The sequence below is a fragment of the Neovison vison genome, chromosome 1 (genome assembly GCF_020171115.1).
Source record: "Neovison vison isolate M4711 chromosome 1, ASM_NN_V1, whole genome shotgun sequence".
Taxonomy (NCBI): Eukaryota; Metazoa; Chordata; class Mammalia; order Carnivora; family Mustelidae; genus Neogale; species Neogale vison.
Genome location: NC_058091.1, coordinates 107,411,964 through 107,424,636, shown reverse-complemented (window position 1 = coordinate 107,424,636; position 12,673 = coordinate 107,411,964). Strand labels below are relative to the sequence as shown.

Here is a 12,673-nt window from a genome sequence, read left to right as displayed (position 1 = left end):
GAACAACAAAAAGTGTTCCACGGTTTGCACATTTTCCAAAAGTCCCAGCATACATTAATGTGGATATAAAACCTTTTTATAACTATCTGAGCCAATATCTTAACTTCATTTTACACAATGACACAAAATATTTTTATAAAATTTTAATAATTATTGAATTTTCCAGGAATGAAGCTTTCATGTTGATCAAGGACATGTTATGTTTTATTCAGAAGTGTATTAGAATTTTTTAACCATATTGGAAAATCATATCATCCTACTTGAATTTCTAAAAAGAAACTACTATAATCATTCTCCATTTATCGCTGCCATGCCTGTGTTCAATAACTTTATTTCAAGTTAAAATATACACATATGATATGGTTGGTATCAGCCTTACCCAGTAATGAACACTCTTAATCCTCTTCTGTGGAATAGATGTAGTACTGATAATTTTACAGATGAGAAAACTAGGGCACAAAAACTTCTAAATAAGTTAGAGAAGAATTAGAACCAAGGTTCCCATTCCAAGGCCAGTGCTTTGAATATATCAAAGCATCAACTATCCTGACTGCCATTAACAATCTCAGTGATCCTTGGCAAATTGCATTAAATGGCTAAGTTTCTCACAACTACAAGAAGAAAGGTTTGAACTAATTGACCCTTAACATTCTTGCTGGCTCCAAATACCTACCATCATATAAATTTATGAGTGTAATGACTTAGGTTCAGTAGGTTAATTTTCACTAATAATAACAAGCAAAGTAATTTGACATTGCTCTTCTCCACTCATGACATGTTTATATGATTATCTTAAGTGTCCTTTGAATAGTTGGCGAAGGATACTTCAAAATTACAGCACTATACTTTAGACCAAAGATTATCTTTGATTTAGGTTTCTTTCTTACCTCACATGTTCTTTTTCTGATGCTTTATGTGCATGTATATACAATATTCAAAGGAATAATATGTGCATATTATATGGTGTATAATTGTAATAAGATAGCATCTCATAATCCACTTTACCAAAGGTGGTGCCTAATCTATAAAGAAGACCCAAGAATGTTTGTTCGGTATTTTTAGGTCAAGGCCAGTCATATAGAAAACGCAAAGATCTGTTCTAAGGAATGAATGTACAAATGAATGAATGGATACTTTCAATGGAAACTGTTATTAATTAAAACCCCATTTCTCTTAGGCATGAGGTTAAATATTTCAAATTTGTTTTGTGCGTCTCTCAGGCTATCGATAGTAATGCTATTGATTAGGAATGCCTGGGGCGCTCGTCACTCACTTGTAGGCTGCCAATGCCTGGGACACTCACCTACCTGCGGGGAATTCTGGGGCACTCGCTAGGGTCGGTGCTAACTTCTGGAGACCCTACACAGGCATTTACTCAAGCCAGTGTTGCAGAACTGTCTCCTGTGTTTTGTTTTGTTTTCTTTCTCAGGATTGCAAGGTGCACCTCAGTGAAAGAGCAAGGGCTTTTCTTTTGTTTTTTGTTTGTTTTTTCGCTTTTAACCTCGGGCTGCCGCTGACAGGGCAGGCCACACAGGTTAAATATCAGGTAAAAAGAGAGCAGACCTAGAGTTGTGGCTTTATTGAGATGGGGGGTGTGTGATGCCTAGGGTTTCTTGGATTCACTCTGTTGGTGAATTTAAAACACGCCAGCTGGGGCGCCTGGGTGGCTCAGTGGGTTAAGGCCACTGCCTTCTGCTGAGGTCATGATCCCAGGATGCTGAGATCATGTCCTGCATCAGGCTCTCTGCTCAGCGGGGAGCCTGCTTCCCCCTCCCTCTCTCTGCCTGCCTCTCTGCCTACCTGTGATCTCTGTCTGTCAAATAAATAAGTAAAATTTTAAAACACGCCAGCCAACGGAAGTTAAAGAGCGGAAAGGGAAAAGAAGGTCACACATAAGGTCGGTTATCTAGGTCAACCAAGGTTTTGGAAAAAGGGGAACTTCAGGTGGGTCAGGCTGGCTCTTCATCTATTTGTGTAGCTGGCAGTGTGTTTATTCAGGATAAGTATCTTTGAAATGAATGCCTGACACTCAAAACTTTATGTTGAGCATTCACCTTGCAATCAGAAAGCTAATTGTCGGGCTCTCACACTGCAGATTTTCACAGAAATTCTGACAAATGTTAACCTTGTCATTTAGCCTCAGGAGGGTTAATGACGCTATCCTAGGTTACATAGAAATTAGTGGCAGAACCTGTGTTTGGGTCTAGGTCTGTCTTTTGCTAAAGTTCTTTTTACTCACTCTGTACAATAAGCAATATTAAGTTTTGCCAAGAACCAACATTTTCTCTAAGAATATTTTAAAAGTGTGCCCACAACCATATTTATTGTATTGCTATCCTATGTATTTAAATGAATATATATTTAAATTTTACAACTAATTGGATTTTTTGTTTTTGCATGTTGCAGATGCAGCTGTTCTCTTGTTTACATGGACGGATTCTATAACCTCAGTGTTGAAGATTGCTTAGGAAACCAGAATACATCAGTGCATGGCTTCTGCTTGGTCCATTTGCACAACTGCAACTGTAGCTGTCCGCAAAGATCTGAAAGAAACATCTGTGAAATAGAAACTGAAGATTGTAAATCTGTGCCCTGCAAAAATGAAGCAACCGGTATACATTTAAGTGGCTATTTCTACTGCAAATGTATCCCAGGATTTACAGGCAAGTATTTCTGAGAAATCAAATTCTCTAGGGGCTAATGTTAATACATGTATTTAATGTTTTTCAAATGTATCTAATGATTGGTATTGTAGCCTGCTTTCTCATTTAGCAAAGAAGAAATATCTTCACTTGGACTAATAGGATTGGTTCTTTGGGCAGTTACATTGCTGACTATACAGCCTTGGCTCATGCAAATGAGGCTAAAAAGGCCAGGCTGAACTGTAGAGACTGTGATATATATGTCAAAGTTCTGAGGAGAAGAAGAGGCAGCCTTAACCTCTCAATAATTTCACCTAAACAGCTATGATATTGCCCTTTAACCTCCTCTTTGGCTGCCAGGCACACTGAGTGCTTAGATTAAAACTAAAACTTAATTCTGTATTTTCCAGGTCAGTTTAATGCTCCATTAGTAAGATTAAAAAAATTCCATAAAACCACAAACATATTATATCCTCTGTAAAGTCACAGAAGATGATACTCACAGTTGCTGTGTAGTAAAAGGCATCCTTTGATTTAAAAATATCACAAATTAAGCATTCACATTTATGTTGTTTGAGATTTTATGCTTGTTCTTACACTGAAATGATTATTAATAATCATTTCAGAACTATTTTAATTGCTTTATAAAAAGCAGTATGGAGGCCACACAGAATAAAATAATATTGTCACTTTTAAATCACACCTAACTTTATGTAAAATAATAAAAAAAAAGTTCTGTGCAACTTGATATCCCCTTTTATTAAGCAGACCCAAATCTAAACATTATTTGCATTTCCATCTTAAAATGAAAAATATTTTTATCTATTTAGTATTTAAAGTAATATCCTGAAGGTTTTAGAAGCAATTGAAAAAGGTAAGTTTCAAGAATAGAATGGCAATATTATTGGAATAAATGTATGGCTATCTAGATTAGTTCTTGTTTTTGTTCTTTTTTTTTTAAATGAAAATATATTTGAGTGTACGAATTTTGGTAAGCTTGCTAAAAAGTTTGTCCCATTACTTCACATTTCACATTTCAGACATGTTCTTAGTAAAAATAAAATAGCATAAAAGGTGCTAGTGTTGTTGAAACATAGGTATCTGCCTTAGGGAAAAACAAATACATACATACACCTGTTTTATAAACAGGATATCATCCAAAATTTAGTGAAAATATATTAAGCATTAAGTGTGCATAAAATGGAATAAAGAATAGAATTTAACTCCTCTTAATACCATTACTAAGAGAAAATGTCCTTTGATATTTGTATAGTCTGTGTGCATATGTACATATGTATATGTGCACAAATAATCACTGAGCACCCTGTCATTTTATATATCAAGATGTATATTGGCTATAAATTATATGATCATTAAATTTGTATTTATGTGTATATATACACACACATACACACACTATATAGTTAAACCACATGTAGCACTCAATGACATATTGTAGAAAATCGGTATGACTCACTCTTCAGTTGGGGATAAAAAATTAAACCCAATTTAAGATTTACAAGCCTGTATTAAGAAGGCCTATATCTCCTATGAAGTCTCTCTGTTTCTACTGAATTGCAAAGAACTCTGTGGGTTTCCTCATATCTAAATATTCAGTCTACCTTTAAAGTCTTCATGCAGTGAAATGTGAAGAAACTGATTAGTCTTAACTTTCCCAAAGTTGCACAGTTAATCCCACTGAAAGCAGAATATTTGGGCAGCAATTTAAAATCAGTGCCCCTTTTCTCTTCCACCTCTTTCTCTCCCTCTGTCTGGCTTCTCCACATGTCCATTCTCTCTCCCTTCATCTGGAATTTTCCTCTATCTAGTCTCTCCTCTTCTACCTAGTTTCTTTCCTTTTATTTTTTTTCCCTTTATTTTTTTATTTCTCCTTTCCTTTTCTCCTCTTCCATCTGGTTTCTACCCCCCCTCTTTTATCCGCCTTAATCTAGCTTCACCACCTCCATCTATGAACTCATGTGTTTCCTATAGAAATTTATAAGGTAATATTACCATACTTTTCTTAAGTATAATCACTTCTTTCTTTATCCCATCACCTTTTGGGGGAGTTTCAGCCTTATATGCAAACTTCTAGGTTAAAAGTTGTCCCTGTATATTTGGCCCAGGAGATCATAAACTTGAATGCTCATGAGAATCGCCTGGATGTTAAACCTCAGAGTGTCAGCCCTATCTCAGATGTTTCTCATTCAGCAATTCTGGGGCTCAGTAGGTCTGGGTGATGCTGATGATGCTGGATCATGAACCACACTCAGAGAAATGCTCTTCTAGCCTATTATATTCGTGAAGAAGTTTGGTATGGGTACGAAAATGTAAAATTCAGCTTCAAGTGAGAGCTGTCACTCAGCACAGTGTGAGGAACCCATCTAGTCTATTCTCCTGGTGAGCATTAACTCCTAGAGCAAGATGATGTCATCATATGGGAAGACCATATACTTGGGTGGATCTTACATGATTTAAACTTAATTCCAGTGCGATTATCTGAAGTTGTCTAAAGATTTTAAAATCTGGGAGTAATTCCAGTGGGATTTTTCAGGCAATAGCCTTTTTCAAATTATTTTGTTATTCATATCTATGATATTTTAGTAATGGAATAAAAATTTTATTTATTTTTAGTTAATTTTTTTCCTTGTCAGTTTGACACTTTCAACATTGCTGGTTTCTAAAATGGCTTATAGTCAAAATAAGAGCTGTGAGCTAGTCGGATAAATTCTTGAGTTATCTTTGTCTTTATTTAAAATATTTTGGGTTTCTCCTGGCCTTGACTTAAGTAACCAAATTCTCCTTTTCCTCCTCTTATGGTTGTTTTGGTACAGGGAGAGGCTAGGAAGCTCTTTGGTTAGCAGGAGAATCCAAGTAGTTCTTTACAATTAGGCCCAGCTTTCCCATATTTAAAATGGGCCTTAAAAAAAATAAAAATAAAATAAAAAGTAAATAAAGTGGGCCTGAGCTAAGCCTCCTTAACAGTCTGCTTTCTTCTCAACTGATTATATAGTAAGGGCCTCTATCTTAAAAGCAAACTTCTTCTCTGCTATAGTCTTATAAATTTGACTTGCACAGCTCTGTGGTTCTCTACCCTCCCAGATGACAACTTTCTTTTCTTTTTAAAGTCTCAGCTTGATATTGAATAGATAATAAATAAGGTGGAATCTTTCATTTCTAATTTAAAAATCTCAATAGGAGGTGAAGTAATAATATTGCATAATAGCCATTTAGTACAATAATATTTACTTTTATTTTTATAATTTTTTAATTGAAATTTAAATAAATTTTGAATATATACATGCATTCACCAATTGGTCTTTTATATGTATTTTTAGCAGTTTTGTTTTCAGTCTTACACATTTATGCTTACTTTATACAAAGACATGAAAGACATTCCTTTTTACTCTGCACCCTGAAATATTTAAAGTAAAATTGAAAGTTACAAAAATTCCTTATTTTTATTGCAAATAACTAATAATTTAAATATTAGTCTTAGGAAGATTAGTTCTTTTTTAAAAATTTATCATCACTTTCCAGGGTTTTATTGAGTTATTTTACTAAGTTATGTGACTTGATTTAGTTATTAATATTAATGGCTTTGAATTTTAATTGTCATATAATAATAATTTTATCTGACTTAATGTTAATTTTATCTTGATTTTTACATATGTATGTGTGTTTTCTGATTAGCTGTAGTTTAATACAGTTGTTATTTTCGAGGACCTTACTATTCATAAACTTAAAATTTTCAAGTTTTCTGCTTTGTATTTAGTATTTTATATATTTAACAATAGAATTCCTTTCTTTAGCTTTAGGAAACATCACAAGGTCTTGCTCTTTTTATTCTTTAATTTTTGTTTCTTTGTAATCTTTAGTTAATTTGTTATTTAATGGCGAGCTTTTGGAGCTATAGATTTTACTTGGGGTATTATTTTGCCTGTATTTTAGAAGTTCGATATACAGGTTTTTATTATTTATTTTTTTAGTTTTACTGCTTTCTAAGTAGACTTATTTTATGCTTGATTTCCAGCTTTGTCTGTGAGTCAATATGGTGTTTGAAGATAAGATTTCTAAGTTACTTGGGAATTTTGTTTATTCTTTGATTCTTAATTTCCAATGTTACTGCATCATTTTTTTTTTAAAGATTTTATTTATTTATTTGACAGACAGAGATCGCAAGTAGACAGAAAGGCAGGCAGAGAGAGAGCTGGGGAAACAGGCTCCCTGCTGAGCAGAGAGCCCAATGTGGTGCTTGATCCCAGAACTCTGGGATCATGACCTGAGCTGAAGGCAGAGGCTTTAACCCACTGAGCCACCCAGGTGCCCCTTACTGCATCATTAATACAAAATAGGGTCATCAATAATTGCTTTTGGTATATTTTTCCTTTTTATTTTGAAAACATACAGAGAAATGAAATTATTTTTATAGTTTACCTAACTGTAGAGGATTACTGGTAGCTACTGGTAGGCTCAAGGGAAAGATCCTGAGAAAAATCCCTACTGTGAAGTCTTTTATAATTTGTAATAATTTCTTGTAATTTGTTAGCAGTGTGTGCCTTGAGGGCAAAAGTAATGAATGTTGGGTTCATAGTGGCTTAGCATATGATAATTCTTTTAGAATAGTAGTTGGATATTTAGAAATAATAAAATTTGTGTATATTCTTTAAAATTTCTTTCCTATGATTTTCATATCAGGTTGGAGAAAAATAATCTCAAGAGATTTTTGAGGAAGAGAGATTTTTAGTGCCACCTCAAGTGTAGCATATTCAAGTGTTTGAAAGTAGTGTTGAAGAACAAAATTCTTTCACTCTGTACACCAGACTCCCATATGGTTTTGATGTGTAGCAAAATGTTGGATTCACTTCCCTGTATGCTTTCATAGGTATAAACACACATATACATATATATGAAATGTACACATATATATACATGCAATAAAAATAAGTTAGAGGTCCTTGAGTCAGTTTTTTTTTTCTAATAATTTCCAAGTAGTTCTAAAATTTTGCTTTTTTAATTGGGGCTGTCTTGTGTAGCTCAAAGTATGTTATGCTGTGCCATGTTTTATATTCCCAAACTTCAGTTTATCTTATAAATCATATTTTTATAAAATAAATATATTTTCCTTTTTAATGCCTATTTCTGGGATACTCCTTTGTCTAGTATTACTTTTGCTTTTGTCTTTTATATGGAGATTTTAGTTCATTTATGTTTCACATAATTATTTTATTTTATACTTGGATTGAAATATGTCCCTACATTATTGGTTTTCCATTTGTTTTGTATGTTCTCTAATACATTTTTTACTCCCTTCCTATATTCTTTTGGTTAATTACATATTTTCTTATTCTATTTATTCCTCTTGAATATACTTTTGCTCTTCTTAGATGCTTACCCTACAGATTACAACATTTTAATTAGTTTAACGTATTTTAATATAAATTAGTGTTTGTACCACGTTTCAGGAAATGCATAGGCCTTACACACTTTTGCCACATTTAACCCTCCAGATAAGTGCATAGTTTTGAATATGTTGTTTTGCATATACTTAAAACTGTGCAAGACACTATTATTATCATTTTATGTAGACAATATTTATTTCGATTTACCTTCATTTTGGTCTTTTATTGTTGTTATTTCCTTCGTATACTTCCAGGCTTCCAATGGCCTTCTCTTACCATATGTATGATAATCACTATTTAGCATATTATTGTAAGCATTTCTGCTGTGATGAATTCTCCATCTTCTGTTTGTCTAAATATACATTTATTTCATGTTTGTACTTAAAAGATATAAAAAGAGATCAGTAGATGAGTTAAATGAATGAAGTGACTATGACTACAAATTAAATGTCTTGGGTAGTGATGTACTTAAAGATGTATGTCTTTGCTGATTTTACATATATATATAAAATACACACACATGCATATACATATATGTGCATGTGTGTATCTGTCATCTACATGTCTATCATGTGATATTGCTTGTCTTATAGTATATTTTACTCCTATTTATTGGTTCGTATATTTTATTTTATAAAGCACATCATGGCACAGAAAATTTAGCAAAAGGCTCAGACAACTGAGATACCAAATGTGTCACATGAGTCATGCCACGACTTGAGCCAGGTGTTTACTTATAATATTCTCTTATATGCCAGCTTGAGGCTTATGTATACTGATTATATTCTAAAGAATAGAAAATGAGTGTGAGATCAAAATGTTTGACAAAATAAGAAATTCAAATATTTTTAGGTAATTCTGTCACAAAATTGCCTTTAATTAAACAATTAATATATATTTAGCATGTTACTAATATACTGTTCTAGTCATGTGATTGAAATACTGCTGAAATCAAGGGAATTATGATGGGAATTATACTTCTGTCTACATTGATCCTTAGGCTTTGAGCTTACTGAAGGCTCTTTTAACCAAATAGAAGACAGGAGCCATAGACACATATTTGAGAGATAATATTAAAAAGCTGTGGGAAAGAGGACAGTTCCTCTTCACTCTGGAAGATTCTTATTCTGTCCTTCATGGGTTTATATTTAAACTTTTTCAAAAACTGAAAAAAAAAAAAAAACAGAAAATGTGGAAATTTAAAATGGTAAAGGAATTACAGCCTCCCTGAAAGTAGTACGTGTCATGAGGATTAGATGGCAGCTTTTTTAGCTTTAGTACACCTTTTCTTTCAGATTCTGATTTCATTCTAAATTGTGGTTTCCCCTAAACTCATTAAAATGCAAACGCTATGCAAAACAATGTTTGCATAATTATAAAATAATTTACTAAATGTTGCATTTCAGAAAGAAAAAGGTTATGTGCAGGAATTTAATTAGTGATCTAGCAACACAAAATATTCAACATTGGTTGTAATCGTAAGCGCATTGGGGATTTTCTCCAAAAGAACTGGATTTCTAAAGGTCAAGCATTTATATTAAAGTGTTATAAAATAACCGTCTTGTAATAAGGAAGATGAGCAGCTTTTCATCAGAAGTAGTACAAATTAACTTCCCAAGGGAAATGACCCAGTATATTCATCTTAACATGAGATATTTGTATTGAGATATTTATTATTTATGCTGAGCTCATTTTTATACTGTGGAGTATTCCAAAGCACATGGCAGTAAAAGTATAAGCATGAAGTTCACCCATTCTGGACCAAAGTAGCTAAAGGAGAAATGGCTTTTGGTCTTGTTTCAGATAGGGACAGTAATCTCTATAAAGCACCTTACTTCTTTTTCAGTTTCCCTATTATATAGGTTGACAGTCCATCTTCCCTTTGTCTACTTACCCCAAATGTTAGAACTACTGAATGGATCTTGAGTTTCCTGAAAGAAATCCAGTGTATTAATGGGAGGTGATAATATTACTAGAGTGTAAGAGTCCTTTAGCTGGTCCAAACTTAATTTCTCTTTTTTTTCTTTTTCTTTTTTTTTTTTGCATTTTCCCATTGAAGTTAAAAAAAATCAATAAACCAGCTAACAAACTGGCAGCCATCCAAACAATAATAACAACAAAAAACAAAACAACAAAACCCCATTAGCTATTTTAAATTGCATCAAATATGAAGAAGCCCATGGCCACAAAGAATTTAAATTTCACTGTGAAGCTGCACACCATAAATAAATGTCAGCATGTTACTGACAATTTATTTTGATATTTTTCTTTTTCTTTTCACTCAAAGCATTTTTAGTTCTTTTAAAGAATTATTTTTACTTATTAGGGATAATGTATTTTTATTGGTATTAAAGACATCATATGTTAAGTGTTGAAGATATTTATATATTTCCATGGGTTTCTAGGTCCTAATTTTTAATTCAAAAGATGCAGAAATTCTATTTTTAATTCAACCAAGATTCTGACTTGATGTCAATAAATAGTCAATAATTTTGCCTGGAGGCTTAGAAAATATAATACTTGAAGGACTAATGGAATGAAACTGAGTTTTTTAAAAGCTTATTGAAATAACAGGTACCCAAAACAAGAAATAACAAATGACAGCAGGACATGTCTACATTTGGCAGAGATTGAGATAATATATAAGGACTAGATTATTAATTTGGAAGTATGATATATACATACTGTATAGTAATTTTAATTATTAAGCAACTGAGCAATAGCAGAATGAGAATATATAAAAACGAAGATTGAAATAAACATATTTTATTATATAGAGGTAGAGGTATGGAAGTAACATTGTTCCAAGTAGAATTAATTTACTGGCTGCAAAATATAACTTAATATTTTCTGTATTTATGATATCCAATAGACATAATAAAGAAATGGTTGGGGAGAATATTTGGGGTAGGTCAGAAATTTCTTTTGGTTCCCGGTTGCCTGTCTATCCCAGGAAGCATTCTTTGCTAGTCTTGGCAAACTCATCGTGGGTAGAGGCCAAAGTAGTCCATGACATCATCGCCCAGAATATTGTTACAAGATGTGTTAAGTTCCAGCAGTAGCTGGGGAATTTTTCTTCCTGACTTTTCTGTATACTGTCGTAAGTTAAACTATGTAGTTCCCAAATTTCATTCTCTTTGCCTTAGGAACTAAATTACTTCTGGACTCACAATTCAACTTGCTATGCCACTCATATTTGTATGTTTACAAAATTTCCTATTAATAATTTTTCTGTGGGTAGCCATTTCATAATTCTTTATATATTTGTACTTTTCTAATTTATCTGAAAATTTCATTCTGCTGCTACATTATTTAAACAAGCTCCCAAGCGCTATTGAAAGGAAAGTGCCTCTCCAGAATGATCATTTTTATGCATAGAAGATAACATGGATTTTCTTGCTGTCAGGGTATTTCTAAGGAGATTTCTAATCTGTATAAGCTTCAAAAATGCTGACTAACTCTAAAAATCATTACAAAATAGCAGCCAAAAATACAACAGAGGAAAAAATGCACTTTTTTGTATCCCTCAGAAAGTGGATCTTCTCTATCTTCTGTTATTTTAGTTACAACTTAAAGGTAATCTTGGGCTGGCCTCACAAATATGAAAATTGTGATTTTTAATTTAAATTCTGTGAGAAATAAAAATGGACAGACTAGTCAAAGTACAAATAGCAATAAAATGATCATGAAGTTATATTTCAGAGACTTAAGCCAGAAAATGTATCAGAAAATGACATAGACATTTTATTTATTTTTTTTCCAATTTATTTATTTTCAGAAAAACATTATTCATTATTTTTTCACCACACCCAGTGCTCCATGCAAGCCGTGCCCTCTATAATACCCACCACCTGGTACCCCAACCTCCCACCCCCCCGCTACAGACATTTTAAATCCAATTTTCCAATTATCCATTTCTTATTTTAAAATTTAATATTTATGTTGTTATTTTTAGAAAAAATGTATACTACCTTTCAAATTACTGTTATATTTGGGGCACCTGGGTGGCTCGGTGGGTTAAGCCACTGCCTTCGACTCAGGTCATGATTTCAGGGTCCTGGGATCGAGTCCCGCATCAGGCTCTCTGCTCAGCAGGGAGCCTGATTCCTCCTTTCTCTCTGCCTGCCTCTCTGCCTGCTTGTCATCTCTCTCTGTCAAAGAAATAAATAAAATCTTTAAAAAAAAACCAAATTACTGTTATATTTAGTGTTTATATAGGAATGTTGAGGTTTAGAATTTGTTTCTGAAACATTTTCTTTCAAGGAAGTGCATTCATGTTAATGAGACCTTAAAACAGGGGGGAAAAAGATTGACAATAGTAATCTATGTCATATCAGAAGATATGAAAGAGAACACTTATTCCAGTTCACTCAGACCTAAAACATAGCCAGAAAATATCAAATACCCATGAGTATATAAAAAAGAGAGAGAGAAGTTTAGCCTATTTTTCAGAATATTTTACTTTATTTCATTTAATTAGGAATAGAATTCCTTTATGAGTACTTAATAAATTAATAGCTTACTCTATGAATGCTACATAATATGAATTAATAAAATATGTTTTGATAAGCTATAGAGTAATCCAAGTTTATTGCTTCATAAAATCTGGCAGTGTTAGGCATTTAAAAA

General features: G+C 32.8%; 1 protein-coding gene across 1 annotated transcript in view; it reads left to right on the top strand.

Moving 5' to 3' along the window:
- The window catches only part of EYS (eyes shut homolog), a 1,652,430-nt gene that overhangs the window by 169,265 nt on the left and 1,470,492 nt on the right, over positions 1 to 12,673 (top strand). The window contains 1 exon segment of the mRNA XM_044253753.1: positions 2,407 to 2,667. Coding sequence (XP_044109688.1) covers positions 2,407 to 2,667 — 261 coding nt within the window.